The sequence below is a fragment of the Lutzomyia longipalpis genome, chromosome 3, assembly GCF_024334085.1.
Source record: "Lutzomyia longipalpis isolate SR_M1_2022 chromosome 3, ASM2433408v1".
Classification (NCBI taxonomy): domain Eukaryota; kingdom Metazoa; phylum Arthropoda; class Insecta; order Diptera; family Psychodidae; genus Lutzomyia; species Lutzomyia longipalpis.
Genome location: NC_074709.1, coordinates 20949767 through 20976488, shown reverse-complemented (window position 1 = coordinate 20976488; position 26722 = coordinate 20949767). Strand labels below are relative to the sequence as shown.

The following is a 26722-nucleotide window of genomic DNA, read 5'->3' as shown; positions in this document are numbered from 1 at the left end:
TTTCTAGCTTAAATTTTTTGTCATACTTTGCTTATAATCTTTAAGAAAACATTAAAAGGCACAACCACAATGAATATCTTAAATGTGCGTTGGAAAATGTGCCGGAAAAACTCAAGTGGCCAAATTACCCCACTCCAATTTTCCGGATAAAACCATTTCCACAGGAAAATCTGTTTATGATATCGGAAAATGGATGTCACTATCGTGTTTATGAGGGATCAATGACCCTTAATGACTTAAAAGTTCATTTTTAAATGTTAAAAATTTTTCGAAAATGATGAATTTCCAATATGCCAAAAGCACTTGAAAAAGTGAAAAAATGATTTTTCTTAAACAAAAGAAAATCCAATGATCGGATTTTCCCTAAACTTGGTACGATTGAATATTTCTATGGGGAGTATAAACTGTAGAGAAATGAATTTTGTAGCATTTATTGTACTTGAGATATTGCCATAAATGACCTTGCCAAAGTGGCCAAATTACCCCGTCTTCCCCTATGTATATTCTGACTTTCCGGAACTTGCGAATCCCCAAACAAACGTTGTCAATTTGGCCCATTGCGTCCGCGTGTCCATCGTAAATCACTCAAGGGCCGCACGTTTGCAAAAGGTTCACAAGGACGTCCATGTGGAAATAAAAATCCTCCTCATCAAATTCCTTCGATGACGCCCGATGGGGAGGCCAAGCCAAATGCTATGGCCAAATGGTTTTCATTTCTAGGAGGGTGGTGGGCAGCGGAAATTCGTTCCGTGGGTGGAATATGATCCTTCCACATGGATGATAGTTTAATGGATTTTTAGCAATTCCCCACTCGTGCAATTTACTTTTTTTATGGGGCAAGTGTTTTTTTTTCCAGAGCAAAAATTCACTGGGAAAAAGGAAAATTAATACACGAGGGGTAAAAGCTAATTTTCCATGTGTCCAATTTTAGAATGAATTAATTTCGTTTAACGTGAAAATAAAATTTGTTCAGCGCAAGAATTAAAAAAGTTTTTGTTTGCATAAAACTGACACTAAATTTAAATTTTCTTCCCCATGCTTGCACTTTAAATTGAGTTTCAAACTTCCCCTTAAGACGTGCTACAAGTTTGAGAAATGTATTGTTAGAGCTCTTGGTGAAAAGCTTGAATTTAGAAGTAGAGCATAATAGGATATGGAATGGAGTGATTGCAAATGTAAAATTTAGATAGAAATTGGTAGGTAGGTAGTTAGTGTTTTTGACAATTCAAAACCGACTTAATAGAACAGAGTAGTAAAAAAAATACTAAAATCTTTGAATATCAAATGAATTGCACATTTAAAAGAAAAAGATTTTCTAAGGTTGTAGCTGTTGTATTGACGATTTATCTGCTTTTCACATTTTTTCGTCTTCTTGATCAATATGAAGCAGAATTGGTAGGAAGGGGCAGAAGGTTTTCATCGCTGATTGTATATTCATGCGAAATTTTGGGGGTGTTCAGCAGGGGGTGAAAAAAATTCAGATTTCCCAGTCAAAAAAGAAATGGGGAGGAAAAGTAGAATTAATACACTAACTACATAAAAATGCAAAAAAATCGTTCTTGTGTGAAAAATAATAGCCACGTCGGTTACTTTATAGTTTAAGCTGATGAGGCTAGAATTCTAAATGAGATTTTCTGTGGCGTGGCTTCTTACTTATGTCGTCGCTCTTTGGAGAATGATGAGCAGCATCATCCCCCCATTCCGTACACAGTGAGAAATCCGTATGGGGAAGAGAATTAAATTTAGGCGACATGAAGTCCACATGGGAGACGCCACCACTTGGGAAAATCCAATGGGGATGGGTTGATGGGTGCGACAATGCGGGGTGGTGACCTTCTGCCGCAGCAACTAATACTTCAAGCCTCCCGCACAAGATAACAACACACATTCCATTTATCTGCTGCCATGTCTTGCGTACCCTCCACCCACTCTGGGGACCGCTTCGGAAAATCTCCATACCGGCATTTTCCCCAAAGAGGGTGGGTTCTTGCCACCTCCCCTAAAATTTGATGACTCCATGCCAATTACTTGCCATAATATAGCTTCCCCGAAGTATTCCTTGGGGATCAGCAATGCGGGACATTTTCCCACACAATCTCATCTGACTTTGATGTTGGTAACACATTGGGAGATCTTTAATGGACTACTCCTATGCGTAAAACTATGAGAAACATTTAAATATAATTCTTTGGCATTCTTGTACAAAGATACAATCCGATTCTACATTTTTAGGCTCTGATGAATTTTGACTCAAATGATATTTAATTAAGACTCGATCATCTTATTGAGACGCAAAAATACCTTATTTGAACGAAACTTTTGCATAATAAGGACGCAATTTTTACCTAATGTGGACTAATATTTTGAATTATTTCAGAGTTTTTCATTTTTTTTTAATCTTCAGCATAAAAACAAAAATAAGCTTCATGATAAAAGCACTAAAAAAGCGCAAAATAAAGCTGTATATCTTGATAGGAAAATCAGGAAAATAAATTTTAATTTGATAAGCAAATATGTGGGCTGCAAAGCAATCGTTGATACTCATAAGATTGCATTACAAAGCATAAGACATAAACATTACGATATATTTTTTTATGAAGCTTAATGAATTACCCGGAGAAACAATAAAATATAATTAGGTTGTGAATTGTCGAATTTATGTGCGAGATTTAAATTCATTGCTTTGGTTCCTTCACCTTCGCATAATAAATTGAGGCTGTATGTTGGGCTCCTAAAATCAATAAATTAACTACATACATAGCAACTCAAATAGAAGGTTTTGTTCTTCAACCATGATAAAAGCTTCTCCATGTGTGCATTTATCAATTTGCCGTGAGATATGCGATGATGGGGGGAAACTGAAACCTTTCGGGGAGGGTGATAAAATTTGGCACTCGGAAAGCCCTCGAGGGAAGAAAAAGTTTTCTGCACACACACTGCTGGCAGGAAATTGAGCTCCTAACGAGCACACATTTAACTCGATTTACCTCTCAACAATGATTTGCATCAAATTTCAATTATTTAAGTGAAAACTTCAGGTGAATTTTTTTTTATGATTTTGTGACATTTTTGGTGAGAAAATATTTCTAAAAAAAAGTTCATTAAATTGACTTTTGAAGATTATAAATTGAATTTTGCATAAGAATTGAAATTTTTATTATATTTCTTGACAATTCTTCGTGATTTTTCCGTGGTTAGAAAATTTAATGGAAAAAATTCATCCACTTTGGGTTGTGTGGGGGTTTGCTTGTGACTCAATAATATGGTAATACTGAATGTGAAAAATTTACCATGTTGCGGGGAAAAGATGAAGATGCTGGAAAGCTAAACTGGCAGCAGACATGAATAATATTGATATCAATACGATTGATAGCAGAGATTTCACATGAAAACTAATGATGTGGGTTTCTTTGGTGAATCAGTCAAATGGAAAAGTTATGATTGAGTTGTTTGGATTTTTTTTCTCCACGTCTTGGAAAAAAAGAAAAACTTTATGTGATGTATTAATGTCATTTCAATTTTTGTCAGTTTGATATGAAAATTTCGCCTATATATGCAAGAATTATAGCCATAGAATAAATATCAGAGGATTGTTCGGATAGAATTCAATTAGGGATGGGCTTTGTGCCAGTGCACGGAGAGAAAGGATATGGACACACAGGGATAACGAAGCTAAATTAATCCATTAATCCAATTAAATATTTTAAGGGATGAAAAACAATGCGAATGATCTGCTATGTAGTTTGGGGCTCGCACGATTCCGTGCACGTGAAGTGAATGGAGATGTTTGAAAAAAAAGCATTGTTTATCAGTGAGTGTCAGTCACCTGATAAAAGCCAGTCTGTTAATTATGTCTGATGATATTCCCAACATATATTATGTAGATGACTTTTATAGACTCCGATTTATGTATTACATATGTATGTACAAAAATCATTTGCCCCGCTGTGAACTAAAATACCGAGCAATGTTCTGCGCCGTGACGTCACTGGTGGCGGAAAAGCGATTCACTATAGCAACGAATGATGTCACTCTTGGCGGGGAGTCGCTCACCTCCACTGTCTGACGTCACACCCATAGCGTCACACTCGCGAGAGAGCTTTCCCCTCATTTGACCTCATTGCCCCTTCGCTACGTGCAGAACGATGATGGGGAGAATTGTTTGAGGTCAAAGGGTTTGATTCCCTTTTGTTATACAACCCCATCCACCCCCAACCGATCAGAAATGCTCCAAATCATCCGAACTTCCGTTGCAAAGTCCTTTCAATATAGAGTTGAAATAAAATAAAAGTTTCACATTAAATCCCCAAAAGCTCCACTTGAGAGAAGTGCCCACTAAAGACGTTCCTTTCCAATCAATTCACCCCAAATGTTTATCCATTTGCACTTTCTCCAACTTTTGCCATTTAACCCTCACACCCTCTTGTACAAAATCACCCTGAAGCAAGTTCAACCCCTCGTACAATGTAGCGTGAAGTGAATGTCAAATTCGGCCCACATATTGGAAAATTTCTTCATAACCATGCGTCTCTTCGAGGAAAAGCTAAAAAGAAATCGATTTCAACCATCGTCACACTGCCTATCGAGATTGCTAAATGACGTGCTTCTTTGCAGTGTCAACATTCTTGCATTATTGTGTGTGCTGGCTGGGGGAGAAACGACGAAAGTTCATGCAAATATTTGGTGATTTCTTCAAAAGCTATAAAACTCATTCAAGAACTTCCCCATTCCCTCGCAATTTTCTCTATTTATCTACGCGAAAATACTATTAGAGAGAAAAAGCACTATAAAGAGAAAATGGAGAAGTTTAATATTAACAAACATATGGGTGCGGGGGAGTTTGACGAAAGCTCCCATTATCCCCATTCCCTCCGCAAGACCATTGAGGAAGATATTAAATTAAGTGGGGTGAATATTGTAAAGAGAAAAGACGGACATGGAAAATGAAAAATTGCCGGTAATTCCAATTATGTAAATATTTTCACAAGTTTCCCTCATGATTTTCCATTTTGATCATTTTGCTTTTTTTCGCTTAATGTGTTGTGATTCTTAGAGGTTTTTCCAATGGTTTTTCCTTTGATTTTTCCTCTTTATTCTTCTTGTTCGTTGTACAGAATATAATGTGATGACCAAGGGGTGTTTATCAGCGGAATATTTTGATTTTTTTAGCGAATCATCTGAGTATTTCCTTCGGATAAATAGCCCTTGCTAAAAATCGAATAAATTTTATCGGCTTTTATTTAGTTCTTCTTTGGCTCGAATTAGGTACCTACCTTTCAGACTTGAAATAAGTCTTTTTAGACTTGAATTAAGTACTTTCCAGACTTAAATAAAGTACTTTCTTAAGCTTTTTCTCTTCAATTAGAGTTTTTAAGCTTGAATTTAGTACTTTCTAGATTTTTGCTCCTGAATCTGTTTTTTTATACTTAACTAAAAACTAAGAGATGTTTATATGCCGAATATTTGTAGCGTTCGCTTTTCGAAGGAATTTCGTAAAAATAAATACTGAGCCGCAATAAATAAATTGATAAGCCCCTGGAATGATTTTTGTACTAAATTGGAAGAAGATGTCAAATTGTTTTGTATGTATGTGTGTGTTCGGAGATGTTCGCTTATTCTTTTTATTATTTCAGTCAGTCTCGATTGATCACTCCATTAGGATGGAGCGTGTTAACACTCCGTCCGAAGAAAAAAGAAGTGAAAATGGGAAGTGCCTTGGCTCCCCGACCGGAAAGGAAAAGACGCTGCCGTCTACGATGCCCCATGTCGATGGATGTGACCCCACGGGCTCCGTGAGCAAAGGAAAACCCTTTCACTGCCGAGCCAATGGCAGAAGAAGGGCAGAAGTGAGTACCCAAAGACGGAAGAAGCTTCTTCTCTGCAACATTCGTCGTGGAAGACGAATTCTGCGTGCTGTGCGTCGTGAGACCGACGGCTGGGAAGATGCCCTCCACAGAGAGGAGCTTCAGGAGAACACCAAGTGGAGGACATGGATTGCCTTTCGGGGATGGGGAAAGTCCTCAAGCCTGATGCCGAAGGATGAGCATCAGGAGAACACCAAGTGGAAGACATGGATTCCCTCTCGGGACTGGGGAAAGCAGCATCAGGAGAACACCAGGTGGAGGACATGGATTCCCTCTCGGGAATGGGGAAAGTCCTCAAGCCAGATGCCGATGGATGTCAAGGGGACGTGGCGTGCGAGGTCACTCGCAGAAGAGACAGGAATCAGCGGAAACCTGTATCAAGTAACTATGTTTCATGTTTAACAATTCTCGTCGAATGACGAGTGGCGCCCAACATAAAAGTCCTTTAAAGTAACTTGTAAAATTCTGAATTTCAATCCTTGCTTTTCTTTTTCTTAAATAATTTAAATTAAAGTTCCAATTAAAGTTGCCTACTTGTGGATAAAAGAAATGGTTTAATTCTCGCCAATTTTAAGTATGGAAAACTGAAATCCTGAATAAAATTTAGTAGTGCAAAAGTATAAAGAAAATCTTTTCTTTTCCATGAAAAGAGGTTCATTTCATATTTTAATTCCTTCTTTTGCGGTCATCTGAAAATTTCCGTACATCCGAATATTCAGATAAATACCCCTTGGTGATAGCGTTGTAGCAAACAATATTGTTGATCCTAATTATAAATATCGAGCGATTTCTTTATTAATTAATGGATTTATTTTAAGAAGCTAAAATTCTTCGAATTTGCTGATATTTTGGAAAGCAATTGAAGTTCAAGAATATGAATTAGCCAATTTTCTCGAAGCATGAACAAATTGTTTTAGATTATTGGTAGAGAATTGACCAAAATCTTGAAGCAAAATGAATCATCAAAATAATCTGAAATCAATCTTGACGAGTCGTATTTTTCTAAAAAAGAATGCCCATTAGCGATTATCTATATTTTCATTTTATCCCTAAAAGCCTCAATACAATAAAGGCTGTGTATACCTTTACTTAATTATTAATGACTTCCATTAGGTAGCAGGTATCCAAAAATAGCCGATAAATTCCAAATAATTCATTGACACCAGTTTGCCAAAATGCTACATGACATATGTACAAACATTATGTAGGTACATACATTTATATAAAGAGATATTTTCCTATTTGTGTGTAACATAAATCCTCCAGAGGGGACAGAATTGTGAATGAGGGGGTGCACAAAATAAAGTAGATCGAGAGAATCTCCACCCAACACAACCAAAAAGCAACACAAAAAAAACTTATTCTTTCTCATGCACATTCAAGTAAAGCCCCAAAATGTTTCCATCGCCCAATCCTTGAGGCCCACACCCCCGTGTGAGGAGTGGTGCTGTTGAAGTTGGATAAGATTATGCATTGCACGTAATTTCCACAGCACGAGAAAAATGGCACAAGAGACAGAGAATTTATTAAATGACACCCAAACCCTTCGAACAGAACCACCCCCGTGTTGGTCCTATTGTTCATATCCACTATCTCTTTAACGGTTGACAATAATAATCGTGTTATGAATACCCACTGCGACATTTTACTCGGATGAGAATGAAAACAAAATGCTGTGAGGATGAATCGGGTGTACTGTACTATGTCCTGTCCTGGGTATAGGTATTACACAGAGTGAAGACACGGGCGGAGAGTGGCAGCCTCTGGAGCAGTGTGTATTCAAATAAAACAAGGAGACATCTGACGCTTCTCTTTGATGCCAAACATACCATTATTGAGGAGGCAAAAGTGTGAGGGAATCTGCAAGAAGTAACTGTATTTACATATCAAAGATTTCAACTACGGCTGTCGTATCAAACCATAATCCCATTTCCCGATATTTCTGTCTGCCTTTTCCACCAATAAATACATCGATTGTCTCATCCTCTTGAAATGTTATACATAAAAGGCAGAGTAGCCTATATATCCAGATGCTACATACCTACAGCAGATTGACTATCAGAATAAAATTTCATGAAAATTTTCTTTGTTGAAATTATATAGGTATAAATTGAGCTTTTTTGTTAATAAATTTTTATATTGATAAATTGTTCTGAAACTGACTAAATAATCAGTTTGTTTCAATGAATTTTATTGATTTTGAAAGCTTTTGAATAGACTTAAACTTTTGAACTTTATTTATTTTTTAGGGTTTGTTTTGTTTGGAAAGTACAACGAGTCAAGCTTATTTGAATTTCCTTAATCAGATAAGTACAAAATCGTTCGAAAACATGAATTTCTAAATATTTTAGAGATCTATTGTGTAAAGCAAAATTGTTTATTGAAAAAAAAAAGCTTTTTAACCCAGAAATAGTAGGGCAAGTATGGCAAGTATCCTAAAAATAAGTAGCTTTAAAAAAAATTGGAAAGATTTCAATGGAGATTCTCAAAAAAAGAAAAGTAAAAAATCATTTAAAGTATTTAATGTTAGTCTGAATTTCCCCTCAATACAAGCCTTTAAAACCTCTTTCGTTTTCGCAGAAAAATTACAAATACCAACCAGAATATCGGCTCAATAAGTTAAATAAGTAGGTATTACATTAAACCTACAATTCGTTATCCTTCTTTTGACGAAATCTTCTACCTAAGGCATTACATTCCATATGCAAAGGCTGAGTGTGGAATTCTCCTTTTACATTGTTATCCTTGGAGCTGTATAGTGGGGGAGTGGATCTGGGATAATCTACAATTTATGAGCTGATTTTTCTCCCTCAAGAAGCTCTTCTTCGGATCACATCGCTAAGTGAGTCAATTTGTTCTCTTGATTTTATTCTTCTGAATTTATTTGGTCTTACTTCGACTAATCATTGAGCTAATCTTTCTTCTTATTTTTTCCCCAATAAAAATGCTAAAAATGGAAGAAAATATTTATGTAGAAAAAGGGAGGCTATCCACAATGTCCTATTATTTTGGCTTTCATCATACCACAAATACCATATTGTATTGCCTCAAAAGGCTTTCCGTTCAATAACATCGAGGTTTCTTTCTCTTTTGCCAATATTGTGGGGATGATGTGAATTTGAAAGGTGACGTAAGTTGAGGACACACTTGAAGTGCTAGGCCACAATACCTCTACTCTACCACACCCCGACCTACCGCCCTTCGTAGTGCTGGTTAATGAGGTTAAAGAGAATATTCTCCATAGAGCAAGTGGGTGGTGGGCCATGATGGGGCACTTCTTCAGAACGATGGTGACGCATTATGAGACAACTATCAAATAACAAAATACCGTCGTTTGGGCCAAGAATGTGAATGTGTCGAGAGGGCTCCTGGGTGGGTGCTTCTGTCACACATTCTGTGTGGTGTTTGAAGATTATTCTTCGTGTGGTTTCCTCTTTGTCGCAAAATAATTGAATTCTGGTTGGCAAATTGGTGCCAAAAATATGCTTAGTCTCGGACACATATCGCGCGTGGTTTTTTTTTTGGGGGCGATACAACCCCAATGGGAGGGCTTATAAAGGTGATTTGGGAGGTAGTTTTCCTCTCTTCAATTCTCCCATTGTCCCCATATATACATACCACATTATATGGCAACAAGGGTGTGTTCAAGAGCGCACCAAAGGACATCCCGTGAATTTTTGCTGATTTAAGTCAAATCTAAAAGTGAGAAAGTTGCTTCATTGTTGGGTGGGTTTGCAAAGAAGAAAATTCCACTATCACCATATCTCGTGGCGCATTTTCTCCTTTTTACCCAACAAGCATGTGTGTGTGTCTTTTTTACGACACAATAAAACTCTGTGCATTTCCCTTGAAAGTCCTCGATGGAAAATATCACGGGACTCTGCAGAAATTGCACATTCAGACATCGAACTCCATTTAGCAGCTTTCCTCTTTTTATGGGATGATGATAAAGAATTCCCTCAAGTTATACTGACTTAGAGCGGGGGCGGGGGGTGGTTGTAAAAATATCTCGCACATAAGAATCTCAATCTATGCTTTGGGGACAACGACGTACAATTACTCTTTCTTCAATAAAATTTAATACTTTCAAGGGTACTTTTTACCATCAAAAGATTCTCTTTACAAGTTCAGCAGCTTATTATCTAAAATTGGACTTTTATCCGTTTATAAAAATTATGTTAAAATCATTATTTTTTATCAAATAAAAATAGTGGGTGGTAGGGCAAAGGGAAGGGGTTTTTTCTGCTTGAATTTAGTACGTTTCAGACTTGATTTTAATAGTTTTTGATTTTTGGATTATGTAAATCGAATATTTTTGCCATCTTGAATTTTGAGTCCGCTCTCAATCTATCGAATATGCAAAATAATAAATTATTCCCAAAAATAGTCTATATATTATGTGAAAGTTTCGAAAGCTCAAATGAATGTTTTTCCGTGGAAACTTAAGATTAAATGTTTCTTCCAGTCTTTTATTTTTAATTCCAACCCCTAAAATAAGCGAAACCACAGAAACCAATAAGAACCTTTTTGTGTTAAAAATCTTTTCAAAAAATCTTTTAGCTGTGTTTCTTTCAGACACAGCTTTTGTGTACCGAGCAAAATCGAAAGTCGTCAGATCGGGCTCAAACTTGGGATGAGCACGAATTAGGGTCCCCACATTCCAAAAAACGTATGCGCCAAAAAAATTTTTTTTCCGGCCGGCCGTCCGTCCGGCCGTCCGGCCGTCCGTCCGGCCGGATCATAAACTTAAATTGCAAGAGAACGGTGATAGATAGAGACTTGCGGTAAACGGCAAAGTTTAAATATCGACCTGAAGAAATCCGATTATGAGGTCAAATCCATCCCCCCACCCCCCCGTCCGCCATTTTGAATAACCTCAAAATTTTGTTTTCGCTATATCTCAGCCGCTATTACAGCTAGAGGTTTGAAATTTTGATATGTTGTAGGGGCCATCAATACCTTTCTAACGATACCTCATTTTCGAAAATCGGTCGAGCCGTTTAGTCAATATGGCCGCCACAATTTTTCATCGAAAATCGACCATAACTCGAAAACGGCTTGACCGATTTTGATCAACCCGGGATCAAATGAAAGATCTCAACAAACCCTACAACTCTCTAGAACATCATAAGTTTCAAAAGTGACCGCTAGGGGGCCAAAAATCAAAAACAAAATTTTCGATGCGTTTTCGATGAATATCTCGAAAACGCCATTATCGATTTGCTTCATTTTTTGATATGTTATAGTTGACCATATTATCTAGCTTCATGCCAAAAATGAAGAAAATCTATGTCTCCGTTCTCGAGATATAGCCTTCCAAAGTTGGCATGTCATATCTCGGGTTCTACAAGTCCGATCTTGATCAACTCAAGTGCAAATGAAAGGTTTCGTGAAGCCCTACAAATGTCTAGAACATTGCAAGTTCGAGAAATGACCGCAAGAGGCGCTAAAGTCAAAATCAAAATTTTCGAAAATTTCGAACTCAAATATTTCGAAAATGCCATTATCGATTTACTTCATATTTTAATATATTATAGTTGAGGTTAAGACCTTTCCAACGATAGCTCAAACTCGAAAATCTATGGAGCCGTTCCCGAGATATGGCATTTTAAAAATTTCTTAGGGGATGACTTTTCAACTTTTCCCGATTTTGCATGTATTTAAACAAATTCGCGTTCTAGTTTGCTCTCACAAAATTGGTACACTGAAAGAAACACAGCTCTCGTAAGCTTGGTCAGCTTACCAGTACATTTTATTACATTTTTATTGAGTAATTTTAGCTCAAAGATTACATTTCCTTTGAGTAGGTGTCCAAACAAATTTAACTTCATGTCAATTAAATAACAACCCTTGGACCCCTTTGAAGTATAAATTGGATAAGTTTATTAATGCAAAACCCCTTCAGTCAACTTCTCGTTGTAGGAAAACTTTGACGAGAGTTATTTTAAAAGAAAATTCTGGCTTCAAAAGACCAAAGAGAGGAGCTTTCCACTCAACTTCTTTTAAAATAAGATTACCATTTTATTTAAATTTGTTCAACAAGGTAATTTTTTTCAACTACTCTGAGAGCTTTTTTTTTTTCATAGAGAAAAAAAAGTTAATGAAAGAATCACGGCAAAAAGGTAACACATAGTGGGTAGAGATTTTTAATTCATCCGGGTGATTTAATATGGGATTGAAAGTTATCATTAACCCCCATCGAATGATACAATGCTGCACGTTTAAACGAGTTAGTAAGTGGAAAATTACCCTTATCGAAGTCACCCTGTGTGGGAGATCCAGTAGAAAAGTTAAGGTGAAAACATTGCCATTATTGGGTACTTGTACGCGGATTTTCTTCCTCTCATACTGTGTGTGCCAACCCCTTTTTAGCAACCACCCTCGTAGTTATTGCAAACAAACTCCCACATTCCCCATTGCAATGTGCCAAGAGGGAGGCAGAAGGAAACAATGATACTTATCTTAGCTAAATTTTGTAGAAATAGCCGTGGAGAGCGCACGGAGATAATAGCAGCAAATGGAGCATTAAAAGGTCATGAACCGTATACCCTTGATTGTACCTTTTAGGTATTTCGATAAAAGAACATTTTGTGACCAAAATTATTATCGTATAGCTTTAAAGCTTCATGAACGTTTTTTCTTCCAAATTAATCTAAATTAATTCTTGTAAAGCTAAATGTTTCAATTTGATTACATTTAGCAAAATATAAGTGGTGAGAATATGAAGATTTTGAAGCTTTTATTGATTGCAGCAGTAAATGAAAGGAAGAGTATTTTCTTTTTTTTTATAGGTTAAAAAAATTAATAAAAGATATTAAAAAAAAAACTATATAAAAAAGTACTTAAAATGCTATAAAAAATTGCGAAAATCTTACATTTCGTCATCACAGAGCCAAAGAAAAAATCTTATTTCTATATCTAGTTTTTCTTTCAATCCGAATATCCTCAATATCTCGTTCATAGAATTCTCACAAAAAAAAGAATAGAATCATTTTCCTTTCATAGTATTATGGAGAGTTGAATAATTTTATCCATTTTCCATCAAAAGGATTACTTTTAATTAAATTTTCCATTCAGATCAATAGAAATTTGATTTAATTTTTGTTATGAATCAACAATAACTAACAAAAGATAAAATGATTAAATAAATAAAAACAATGACATTAAAAATTTAAAAAAAATTGTAAAATGAAAAAAAAAGGAATTAAATCTTCCAGTTATGAAATTCATAATCAAAAAAAATCGTATTATAAATAATATAATTGCAAAAATCAAGTGATGTGATCCCAATTATTTCCAAATAATCTCAATTTAAATTCACAAAGGCATTTTTTCCCTGTGAAAATGGCTCATGAAATTGGATTTGAGAAAAGTTTACCGCGCACCAAGAAAAAGTCAGGGAGTGAAAGTGAAAAAGGGCAGGTGGTGTGGGGAGAAAAAAAGTTGGAGGAAAAAGTTTCTCTTTCGCATTTGAACTGTATATGGGGGTTTTGTGTTTAAATACCGTAGCGGTTGTATGGCTATCTTATTACGTAAGGGCCCCATGGGTTGATGAAAGACGATTTTTCCTGATGGGGAAAACTAATTAATAAAAGTCCCGGGTGACGGAAATTGCCTTTAATTGGAGTTAATTTTAATTTCTTTGCGTTTACTCACCCCCGTATCTCTTTATTTCATTGCAGGACATTGACTATGAGTCGTTTCGGTGCTTCTTGGATGCCTTCCTTGAATGTGAGACACCGGAAGAGCTGTCCAAGCACCTCTTTGTCTCCTTTGTCAAACCAGCCATCAACCTGGCTCAAGTTCAGGGAAAGGCACTCAGTCAGATGGCGGCCATCAGCAGCAATGCGGCCTGTGCTCCTGTCACATCCCACACAAAAGGTATACGAGCATGACTGGGGCGGGCATTGATTTAAATTGCGGATTTACGACTATCCCCATCTCCTCTTCCATTTTCGGCCTTTAGGTTCTATACCCAATTTGAATAGCATTGTTGAGCTACCACCCAATGTCTCACTTGAGCCTAGGCAGAGTTTCGTTGACAAAATCCATGGATTGACGGACAAATTGCAATCGCTGAGTCATCTCGGACAGAGTCAACATGATACCCTGGATAAGAATAAAGCCGGTGAGTCACTCCTCCCTAAAATGCCACTAAATTTCTCATTATTCATGAAAATTGGAAGAAATATTCCGGGAAAAACTCACTCTGTTTTTTTCTATCACATTTCTATCACAATAAATTGGAGCTTTTAGGAAAATATGTTGTTTTAAGCGAGATGAAAAACTTTCAGAGTTTTTATAGCTCTCACATGGGAAATTGAGAGATTTATTCACATTATATAGAGATTACGTATACCCATACTAGAGATATAACTACTTATAATATTATTCAATGGTGCATTGATGCACTGTTAGCTCTAAATTCTTCTTCTTAATGCTTTTAGAGGCAAATAAAATGCATTTTAAGGAGTTTTTAATGAAAGTTCGGGCTATTAAGCGTATTAAGAGAGAAAGAAATATTCATTTACTTTAGCAAATTAAAATGAAAATTAATTAAGATTAACTTGTTACTTTGCTTTATGTGGCTTTAAAAACATAAAAAAAAATAGTAAAAACCAGAGACAAACTTTTACGAATTTATTGTTTTTAGAACTTGAATTATTGATTTAGAATAATTAATTTCACTTAAGAATTCGTAGAGAATTTTTAACTAAATTAAATTAATTTCAAATGAATTTTCCAAAAGAGTAATATCATCTCAAGTAGCACACCCTGTAGATAAGCGCATGCAATGAAAATTCCCTGGCGACTAAAATGCGCTCTCCAGCAGAAAATCAAGAAAATTCTTCATTTTTTATTTGATGAAATTAAGGAACTTTTCCATTATGAAAATTCAAATGGAAAACAAAAACTTTAATGAAATTTCTCATGCACAAAATATGTGCGCAATAATGAGAAATTTGCCATTTTCCGGCTCTTAATTTTCCTCATTTTTCGCAATGTGTTGTGGGGAAAAAATATTGTGGAAGTGTGACTTCCCTCTTTTCATTGAATTCCAGCCAAAATGATGATTTTAAGCAAGGGAAAAGAATGAGAATAAAAAAGCTATATAACAGAGATATTTGGTGATAAATTGAGAGAAGAAAATCCATCGTTGATGATTTGAAAATATATTACTGCGGCAGTGGTTTGACTCAATTACGCTCAATTAAATTTTGCTGGAAACACACCCAAAGAAAAGCCTAAATGGAAATCAATTATCCGCACCAAACACACAATCATTATTTGTCTATGGCCCCCCGTGCGTCGCTTTCTTCAAGCGGAAGGTGTCCAATTTCTCCCACATTTCGTGGAGAGACATTTGGGGTAATTAATTTGAGAGCTATGGGGTGAATTTTGAGTACTTGCAGAGTAAATAGCGTGTCATCCCCTTGACACGATTAATTTTCTTTTACTCCACCATTTATTGAGAGAACTTCCATTATGATGACGCGCTATGAGAATTTCCTGCACTATATTTAGTTTCTTTCCACCTCCCCCCCCCCACCACCCACATGTTATTATATCCCATTTTGACCAATCAATCATATCTGAAACGAAAAGCATCAGAATTTAGTTCTTTACTTAAGAATTTCCTTAAAATTCTTGAAACTTTTTTCTAGTATTAAAATTCTCCTTTTTAGTGGGGAGCTTTCACGATGGAAAGTTTATTCCACTGTTGATGGCATTTGAAGATGATAAAATGACGGAAATTATCGCTCAGTTTAATGATTCAAAGTTTAGAGTGAAATGGCGAATTTCTTGGCAAAAACTAAAAGCAATGATTCATATCTGAATAGTTGCCTAATTTTCTCCTTTTATTCAGCGTTTCTTAAATTATATTCATTTAGCTTTTCCCATCCCCCTTAAAAGGGCTTTTAAAGATTAATTAAAAGATTCTCAAGAAAAATTCTTTTGTAAGTCAATTGAGAAAATTGAGATTATTTAACTCAAAGAAAAAAAACGTCGCCAGTGGAAGTGAAATGAAATATTCTTCAAATGTGCTGAGAACGCTGAGAATCCTCCCACCTCTACTATATGGATATTTTCCTTTTTTTTTCTTCATTTAGAAAGAAAAATTCCGTCATTTTTCTGCAAATTCCTCGCTGAAGGGTGGAATGACTCTGGGAGCGTGGAAAGGCAGAGCGTGAAAAAGTGAAGAAAAGAGAGTCTCAAAGTCAAACATTTTATCTGTCGCCTCTGGGCCATCGATCAAGTTGATTGAGGGTGTCTCTCTCTCGTTTTGGCCCTTTAAGGCAAGAAAAGGGGCAATGCACGAAAAGGAGGTGGGAGGCGTGTAAATATCTTGGTTGATGCTCATTTTGCGAGTATTTCCGCACGGATTCTTTTGCTTGTGGAAAGCGGAAGTGAAGGCATATTAAATGGCAAATGTGGTTGCTTTCTCTTTTGCAGGATCCGTTCATCCGCTGGTGACAGTGACGCCGAGCCCATTAGGGGGATTACCGCCGCCGAGACGTTCTGCGGATTCGAGTCCCTCGCACAGCCACAGTCACAGTCACTCCCAAATTTCTCGGAATTCCTCGAGGAAGAGCAATAACTCCGTCAATTGCAAATTAGACGGTAATTTCCTGTAATATTCTCTGTACTAGCCCTCCTCCATTCTTAATCACTTCCCTTAAGAGAGGAAAACTTCCCTTTTAGGCCACAGACACACCAACCACCCCCACACACATACAGAGGAGACAATATCGTTTAACTTTGCATCATGCCCCGGAATGTCTCAGAATTTTCATTAAGCATTTCATGGAAAACTTTCTCTCTCCTTAAATGCGATCCGCTCGAAAGCCCAAAAACCCATAGACTTTACCAAAATAACTGGAAAATTGAGTGGAATTTTTGGAATTCGCAATATAAAGGACTAGTCAACCCGAGCCCCCAATCACGTGTGAGCTAACTCCATTTTAAGCTGTAAAAGGGGGGCGTATATTAGTGGGGGGATGAATAATACGGTACCCCGAAAAATTCTAAAAATAAAAAAATCCCGTTATCTGACCCTTCAGCAGGTAGAAAATGGGAAAAAATCAATTTTTCTGTGGGGGCGCTATAAAGGGGGGTTGGGGCGGAATCCCATATAGCGCTTGCAATTCGTATTGACCCCCTCTACCCCCCTACCAAATTTCATCAAGATCGGCCCAGCCGTTTCGGAGGAGTTCATGTGCCACAGACAGACAAACAAACATTTTCAGCTTTATATATTAAGATTATATATTAAGATTACTGCGCGTCAATTTAATCCAATACCATCACAAGTGGATTTTCTTCTCCATGTTTCTACATTTAAGTCACACAAGTATATTCAAGAAAAACTCAAGAATAATTCAAGAAAAGCGAAGAAGACATTTTAATGAACTACATTTAGAATGAAATATTATAGAGACGCGTATCTCATCGCTGAAGAAATTTATTAATCTCAAGTACCTTATTAAAATTCAACACAGCTCATTCTTCATTATGTTAGTGAATTTTCATTTTGAAAATTTAAATTTGTTTTTAATATTATTGTAAAGAAAATATTATTAAAAGGAAAGGGAAAAATATTGAAATTAATTTAAAATTACCTACATAATACGCTGCAAATTATTATTTTCCGTGAAAAAAAAAATTAAATTAAATTAATTTTTTTCTTACTTGAACATAAAATTAATTTAAGTTTTTGTCTTTATTTAAAAGGGCTAGTTCTTAAATAACAAAAAGGAGTTTATTTAATAGTTTATTGTGTTATTATCTCTTTCGAGAAAAAAAAGAAAATATTCAAAAATTACCAAACAGACTTAATTATTATTTTCTACTTATGTGAGATCACTGATAAAAGCAAAAATAGCATAAAGATGTTGTAAAGAAGTTGAAAGAAACAAAAACATTTTTTGGTAAAAAATATCTTTATGCCTTTCTCGAAAGAGACGATTCAATTAATGGACCAAACATTGTTGCATAAATTACATAAATTAAATGATTCCCATAGGCTAATTTAATTAATTTAATTTATATTGGACCCTTTCAACATTAGCATTTTATACATTTTGGTACATTTTGGTACATTTTCAGATATCCGTCTAATGTCGAGGAAGCAGTCATTTCTTGATCCGCTCCAGCTCAAGGTCCCACTAAAGGATGTCGTGTGCTACTTATCCCTCCTGGAAGCCGGAAGGCCTGAGGACAAATTGGAATGTAAGCAATTTTCTCATCGTCTCCCAACATAACACATAAGAATATGTTTCTCTCGATAACCCAACAACTCACAAGGGCTACGGGTTGGGACGGCGGGGAGGGATTGGTGTGAGGGATGTGAGAATGTCTAACAACATTTTTCCCCAACATTTCCCAGTCATGTTCCGGCTGTACGACACCGATGGGAATGGTGTACTGGACACCACGGAACTCGATGCGATTGTCAATCAGATGATGTCGGTGGCTGAATACATTGGATGGGATGTATCGGAATTGAGGCCGGTAAGTATCATCCTTCACACACAGCATCACACCCCCTCCACCCACACTCTTTTCGATACTTTCCCTGCTGACAGCGTGAAATATATCACAATGATTCCAATTTCACAATTTTTGCACTCCTACAATATATGCATCTCTGTGTGCACTCGAAACTTGGATGGCTGAGCGAGAGTAGTTTTTCTTCTGGCTATGCGGGGGCAGAGGGGAGCTGAGGGGGAGGGGGTTGTAAAAATGGACATTATTTGAACGTGATTTATGATTTTGACCTGTATATGGATAGAGAAATCCAACAAGCAGTCTACATTATGGAAAATATATATTCTTAGAAATGCAATATGGAAAATCGAGAGTACCTACTCTAAATGCTTCATAGAAAATCCCCATTGAAATTCAGAACTATTGAGTACACTTGCCATGTTGTATTGATGTGAATTTGCAGAATCCTTTTAAAATCAGAAGCTTTGTTTCTTCTTGTTAATCATGTTGATTGTTCAATAAGTTGATAGAAAAGTTTTTGTGTTGAGAAACTTTACATTTCAATACAGTATAAGAATAAAGGTTTTAATTAAATTAAATTAAATTAAATTAAGAATTATCTTATTTTCAAAAGTTAGGTCTTTTTAAACGAAACCAATTCAAAAATTTTCAATGTGTCTTTTTGAACGAGTTTTCTCAAGTTTTCCAAACTTCTGATAGTATATAGCATATAAATCATAGCTAAAAAGAATCATTTTCTTCTAATTTTTAATTTTATCGCGATATTTCGAGGCTCAGTTCATTCATTCATCAGGCAAAAAAAATTAGTAATTTTTTTAAGGATAAATACATGGTGTGATAGATAAGCTATTTCTTCTTAATTTTCTCCTTGTTTCCAAATAAATGCCTGACGAAAGGAAAATTTTATCTATTTTCCTAAAGATTAAAGAAGAAAAGTTTTGTTTATTTTGCAGATTTCTAGCCTAAAGGAAACAAAAAAATTAACTTTTTTATTGAATTTCTTAAATTCATTTTCATTGTAAGGGAATAAGAAATTCTTGTTGTTTAAAAAATAGGAAATGGTACCAGGCGCCTCCATAAAGAATATAAAAAACTGAATTTTCTTACAATTCCCATTCTTAAATACATAATTCAACTTAATCGCTTTCGAAAGGAAGAAATATTATTTCGATTTTTGCCAAAATTGAATTTTACGAAAATTTATTCAAATATTCTGGCTTTGGCAACCATTCAGCTTGTTAAAATGCTCTTTGGCTGAAATTTGGTGCAATTTTAAATAAAGTATGATGGAAATCATTCCATGTGCGTTGGTGGATGGCTCTAACGTGCAAACTTGGAAAAATGAATGCGCCCACGTTGAACTTCTCTTCATATTTTATTTCATTTAGATTCTACAAGAGATGATGACGGAAATTGACTATGACGCCGATGGGACGGTATCGTTGGAGGAATGGCAACGTGGGGGTCTCACCACAATCCCCTTGCTGGTGCTCCTTGGTGTGGACAATACGCTCAAAGAGGATGGGATTCATGTGTGGCGCCTCAAGCATTTCAGTCGTCCGGCCTATTGCAATCTGTGCCTCAACATGCTTGTGGGGCTGGGCAAGAAGGGGCTCTGCTGCACACGTGAGTGTTTACCCTTTGCCACCCGTGTTGACACACCTTTTCCATTTTATCTTACACCCCCTCTCGCCAACCAACATCATGTAATCACCCCACCCCAATCCTTTTTTGCAGTTTGCAAATACACCGTCCACGAGCGATGTGTCCAGCGTGCTCCGGCTTCCTGCATTAACACCTACGTAAAGTCCAAGAAACCAAAGGGGGGTGGAGCACTATTGCACCATTGGACTGAGGGGAATTGCTATGGGCGCTGCAGCAAGTGCCGGAAACGCATTAAATCCTATCACGGCATAACAGGGCTCACGTGTCGATGGTGCCACATGACAATACACAACAGATGCGCTGCTTCCGTGAAAGCTGAATGCAATCTCGGTGAATTTGCCAATCTCATCATTCCACCCACAGCTATTTGTCCTGCCGTCCTTGATCGCCAGCGATCCGTCAATGTGGCCACAGCAAAGGGGAAGGCCCCAGCTCCGGCGCCAACGCATTTCCAGATCACGAGTGAACCCACCTCATGCCCCCTCCTTGTGTTCGTGAATCCCAAAAGTGGCGGGCGACAGGGTCATAGGATTCTGCGAAAATTCCAGTACATGCTCAATCCACGGCAGGTGTATGACCTTTCCAAGGGAGGCCCCATGGAGGGTCTGGCCATGTTTAAGGATGTACCCAATTTCAAAGTTATCTGCTGTGGCGGCGATGGTACTGTCGGCTGGGTTCTCGAGGCAATGGGTAATGACAGAAATGCATATTAATTAATTTCCATTTCCAACTTCCGGTTGCCAAAGCATTCCAACATACGTATACATAATGTGCATTACATATACTACCCCAATTCAATTGCAGATTCCGTAGACCTACAAGTTCAACCTGCTGTAGGGGTTATCCCCCTTGGGACAGGTATGTGCTATCTATCATTGAATCAATAAAATCCTTCAGCATCACTCCTCAATCATTCACTAGAGCTGTGTGTATCTTTATTATGGATAATTTATGGAGCGCATCTGCCTCGACATTTTGGCTGAAATGGAAACATTTTGCTATGTGCATTATACATACTACAGCTGGTATCTCGTACAGCAGCATAATGTGCGATGAATTTTCAATTTTTAAATGATTTTTCATCTTCTTTTGGTTGCACTTTGTGCGTTGTTAGCATATTTTGCGCACTTTTATCGCATTTTTAGTCATTTTTGTTTAACTTTGTTACAATACTTACATAAGTGGGTTTCTTTAATGAATAATGGATCCTTTTCTACGACCAAGAAATCCTTGAAATTGTTGAAATATCAAAAGAAATTTTTGAAATTCCAACGATTTCTTGGTCGCTGAATACGATCCTTTCTCAGTAATTTGCTGGAATTTTCACGATGTCTGATATTAAAATACTTGGTTTGCCACGATTGTGGTATACCAACTAAATGTCTAGAAAAATCAATTTTCAACCGAAATTCTTGAATTTTCGCTCAAGTAGTTGAAAAATTCTTCTTTTAACCGAATTTGGGAAAATAAAAACTTTTTTCTACCGTTTTTATGCACTCAAAGTTAACAAAGAAAAAAATTTTGAGTGTTCCAGAAAAGAAAGATGAAGGAAAATTGTTTAGAGTTCCATACAATTTTCTGAATTTTTAAATAATTATTTAAAACAAAATAGAAATATCTGAATATGTATTTTTTCTCTAAATAAATATTAATTAATTAAACACCTTTTGCTAAAATCTATAAAGCTCTCCTGCTTGAAATAATCATGGAAAATAAGAAAAGCTCTTCCGCACTGCATGAAAATAATCCAAATCGATCAAAAAGTCTTATTTTTGAAAACATTTTTATTGCCATGAAAGTAGTATAAATTGATATGATTCGATGTGACAATTTTTATGGAGCTCTTCGCCACGCTAATAGGGTATTGAAAATGGTGATATAGTCATAAATTTTTATTTTTTTCCAATAAAAAAATCCTTTTTTTTCTCTGCGGAATTGTGTTTAATTTCTTCTAAAAGCTTTTGATAAAAAAAATGTCTCTAAATGTTAATTCTTATTTATGCTCATTTTTTGCAATGCAAATTCTATCAAAATTCCTCTAAAAAAAAGCACGTTAATGCGAAAATCTCTGCTATGCATATTGCAGCAATTTATGATAAAAAATATATGTATTAAAATTAATTGCAATGGCGGTGCAATTTGCAGGCATAAATTGGAAAAGGTGTTCGATAAAAAAAAGAGATGGAGGATTTTGATTTTGTTGAAGTGTAGATAACAGGAAATCATTGCGGGAAAATTTGGGGGAAAATTAATGTGGTCTGCTGTTTTCATAGGGAACGATTTGGCACGGTGCTTACGATGGGGCGGCGGCTACGAGGGTGAGAGCATCCCCAAGCTTATGGACAAAATTGAACGGGCGAGTACGGTGATGTTGGACAGGTGGAGTATACAGGTGACGAATACGGAGCCGGCTGAATTGCCGAAGCCTAAGGTACTCCAGGTCAATTGATGAATTTCCTCTGCGTTTTACCTCTGCTACCCACATTCAGGCACATCCTCAATTAAATGTCCTTTTTTTCTCTGTCTCTTCATTTTCCACTCTGTCGATGGATGCGTACTCGGTGTGCAGGTGACACTTTCGGAGAATGTGCAGCGAGTCGTGGAGCTGTCGCAGCGGATTATTGTGGAAAAATCTGTGATAGAGACGTACGAGGAGATCCGCCGGAACACCATGACCACCGAAGTGACCACGGTGGGTGGGAAGGTGAAATCATCCTCGTCGTCCACGACAATGGAGAAACTCATGGAGTTCACGTCCTCCTCGTCGCGGGACAGCGAAGCCTCCCAGCTGAGTGGACAGGAGGCAGCCAATGGTGGGACCAATCGTCTATCAACGCCCAACACCTCACGCGTGGTGAAGAGTATCAGTGAAGGGGATCTCCTGCTGGCACGACCCTCAACAACCTCAGAGCTCCAAGAGAGCTCCATACCGGCACCCCTGCGGCCGCTTAAGCCACAATCAGAGCAGGACTTTGTAGTACCCTACAACATAATCAACAACTACTTCTCCGTCGGCGTCGATGCGGCCATTTGCGTGAAATTCCACCTGGAACGCGAAAAGAATCCTCACAAATTCAATAGTCGCATGAAAAATAAATTGTGGTACTTTGAGTACGCAACATCGGAGACATTTGCAGCTTCATGCAAGAATCTTCATGAAAATTTAGAAATTGTGGTAAGTTTCTGCTTTTTATTTACAGTTCAATATATGAAGCGTTGAATTTACATCTCTCAAATATCCATATAATAAAGAAAAACAAATTTGCTCAATAGTCAGTCAATGCACATACATATATCTGCATAGATGATTAATTATTGAATAATCTGATTGATAGACAATAATTGCTGAATTGTTGATCAATGAAAAAAATCTGTGCTGCGCATTAAAAGTCTGATCGAGAAGAGATACAGTAAAAAATAGAGCATTTCTTGAGTTGTAAATAAAAAGAATCAATTTAGTACAATATTTTCTCACTCTTATTGGTTCAGAGATGAATATGTCAGAGAATTTTGCTTTTAATTTAATATATCAGAAAAGAGAAACCCAAAAAAAAAACACTTAAGCTTACAAAAAAGTGATTGACTGATAATTGATCAAAAATTGCGTAATTAATCAATGAGTTTCCTCAATATTAGACAATCCTTTAGCTGAATATTTTATTCGTAGTGTGATGGAGTATCTCTGGACCTGGCCAATGGGCCTCATCTTCAGGGAATTGCCCTCCTCAATATTCCCTACACGCACGGTGGGAGTAATCTATGGGGTGAGCATCTATCCCAGAAGCGTATACGGAAGAATGGACCCTTCAGGTCGGCGCGAAAATTTAAAAGTGCCGACAAGGATCTCTCAACGAGTAGCTTCAACTCTGTGGATCTCTCCGTGGCCATTCAGGACATTGGTGATCATCGAATTGAGGTGATTGGCCTGGAAAATTGCCTGCATATGGGTCAGGTGAGGACGGGACTACGAGCGTCTGGACGTCGCCTGGCGCAATGCAGTGAAGTGACGATTGTCACGAAAAAGACATTTCCCATGCAAATTGATGGCGAACCGTGGATGCAGGGACCAAGTCGGGTAAGTTTCTCTTTTCTTTTCTAATTTTTAATAAATTATTTTTAAATATCTAAACTTTTCTTAATTCATTCAAATAGATTCAGATAACTCACAAGAATCAAGTTCCGATGCTGATGGCACCACGATCTGAGAAGGGCAAGGGATTCTTTAGTTTCCTAAAGACAAATCTGTTGAATGTTGTGTAGAAAGAAAACTTAAAGTGGATGAATTTTCCATTTGAGTTTTTAGAAGAATTGTACAAAATTATTAAGTATAAAACATATAAATCTCTAGTCTGAATATCTTTAAGGAAATAACTATTAATTAAATCTTCATCATATTGCACAGAAATTATCAAATTTTTGCGTAAATGTGAAAAGTTAAAATTGTACATAAAAAAAACGTTGATCTGGTTGAAAGCTTCCTCATACATAGAAAACTATTAAGATATAAAATTAAAAATATAGAATATTAAATTTTAATTTAAATTAGAGTTTAAAAAAATATAGATATTACACAATGAAAGTGTTTCTAGTCATTAAAATGTAATAAGATGAATTTCTGTGAAAATATCTTTTATTGAAGGTGTTTCAATATCAAAAAACTTAAACTAAAAATAGAAAAATAAAATTGAATCTCTAAAATATTTATTCACAATTAATTTTCAAAAAAATGATTTTTTCTTTAGTGTCTAAAGAGCAAAATATTATTGGGAAAAACAATGTATTTGCTTGGGAAACACCACAGTAGCAGTTAACATATTGAGAGGGACGGTAAACCGAAAATAAAAAAATATATTTATGGACAAAAAACGTGTAAAAGTATTACTAAACAAATGGAGTATTTTAAGTAAAAAAAAGTCCTATTTATTCTTGAAAATATAAGACAAAATTATTTTAAAAATGTTCTCTATGAAACGATTAGGTATAATACATTGAAAAATATACATATATAAAATGGAAATAAATCTAAAAAATAAAAGAAAAATGTTATAGAATTTATGAAATAATGAAAAAATATTTAAAAAATATATTTAGGAAAAGGGAAAATAAATAGCTTTTTTCGTGTCTTAGATTCTAATCTCGAAAGAATGAGATAGAGAAAAATATTGTTGGTATGAATTTCTTTAAAAAAAATTTAAAAAAAAGAACAAGTCTCTTAACAAAATTAAATGGAATATTAATTTCAAATTCTTCTCAAATCTTCTCTATCACCCAACATTTTAACAACAAAAACTTCTCAATTTCCGAATTTTAATTTCAGTGAAAAAGAAATCTTTTAGGTCAGAAAACTTTAAAAGAAAATGGAGAAAAGCTTTAAAGTAGCCACGCAGCAATTTTTAGAAATTTATTCTCATTCGGACTATGTAGTTGAAACATACTTACGAATATACCCCATCGCATACAAGTTAGTATACAGAAGATTTTCATAATATTAACAAAAACCATATCAGAATAATGAAAATGAACCAATTTTTAGGACTAAAAAAAAGAAAACTTTAACAGGAGCTTTAACTCAAAACAAAATTTAAAAAAATCAATTTTGCTTTTAAATAAGCAAAAACATGTATTTTCTTTCCCGGAAAAAATCAAGCTTAATTATAAAACAAAAATAATAGCAAGCAGTTGAGCATAAATTGGTCGATGAAAATCCAGCGACGTGTTGATTTATTTAAATGCTTCATTATCAATTCATTTTTATTTCAATTGCCCAGATAAATCAAAATATGTAGAACATATTTACAAAAAAAAGTTTATTTTTTAATTTGAAAAATCCTCAGAGGAGTAACATATCCACCTGCAAAAATGAAACCTAAAAACCAGAGAAGATATTGATCCCAAAATTAGAATTTAAAAAAAAAAAACATTTCAAGCAACAGTTTTTAAGATTTATTTTCTGTATTTTTTTCCTAATTTTTTCTATATCTTTTGGACATTTTTTTTGTAAAAAAAAAGAGATGCATGTGACATTAGACAAAAATATACAATTTGTGAATGACAAAAATAATGTAATATAATTTATAAATATTTTCGTTTCCTTCTTTCTTAAATTTAATTTCTACAGAGAAAAAAAACTATACACTGAAAGTTGTATAAAAAAAAGCTTTTCGGTGAATACACGTAATAAAAAAAATTACAATGGCGATGTGAGAAGAAAAATATGTTGAAATTCTCATTGATAAATAGGAAGAAAAAAAGAGAGAAGAATATAAAATGATATTACAAGTGAGAAACTTATAGTAAAATAATTTTATTTAAATAATAAAATAAATAGAAAAGTTTACATTAAATTCTTTTCCTACATTTTTTTGCATTTCTTTTTTCAGCGCTCTGATGATTTTCTTTTATGATGTTGTCAGATGTTTGGAAAGAAAGAAAGGAATCACATGATGAATAAATAAAATTTTAACATTTATGAAAAAAAAGCAAAAAATGCTTTTCCAGTTCCTTTTTTTTCTTACAATTTATTGGATTTTTTTGCAGTTAATTTTTCTTATTCTATGAATATTCGCATGAACTTTTTTTTCTTTATCAAATTTCATTGTCATTTTTAATTGCCAAGTCTACTTCTTCGAAATTTTTTGTCTTCTGCATAAATTCTGTGTTTAAGTTAATTTTGATTTAAAATT

The 26722-nt window shown here is 35.5% G+C and overlaps 2 protein-coding genes across 5 annotated transcripts in view; both read left to right on the top strand.

Annotated features, from left to right (window-relative positions):
- The window catches only part of LOC129792571 (diacylglycerol kinase 1), a 57704-nt gene extending 31321 nt beyond the window's left edge, over window positions 1–26383 (top strand). For 2 of the 4 annotated variants that reach the window (XM_055831761.1, XM_055831762.1), the window contains exons 5-16: window positions 13547–13745; window positions 13831–13992; window positions 16320–16487; window positions 17973–18095; window positions 18253–18377; window positions 19763–20000; window positions 20112–20729; window positions 20844–20897; window positions 22313–22479; window positions 22609–23214; window positions 23707–24114; window positions 24192–26383. In XM_055831761.1, coding sequence (XP_055687736.1) covers window positions 13547–13745; window positions 13831–13992; window positions 16320–16487; window positions 17973–18095; window positions 18253–18377; window positions 19763–20000; window positions 20112–20729; window positions 20844–20897; window positions 22313–22479; window positions 22609–23214; window positions 23707–24114; window positions 24192–24299 — 2976 coding nt within the window. In that variant the 3' untranslated portion in view covers window positions 24300–26383. The remainder of the gene's footprint in view (window positions 1–13546; window positions 13746–13830; window positions 13993–16319; window positions 16488–17972; window positions 18096–18252; window positions 18378–19762; window positions 20001–20111; window positions 20730–20843; window positions 20898–22312; window positions 22480–22608; window positions 23215–23706; window positions 24115–24191) is intronic. The other 2 variants (XM_055831763.1, XM_055831764.1) reach the window with 2 other exon arrangements.
- LOC129792688 (ARL14 effector protein-like) overlaps window positions 1–26722 on the top strand; it is a 693823-nt gene that overhangs the window by 35879 nt on the left and 631222 nt on the right. The gene's annotated exons all lie outside the window — the stretch shown is intronic.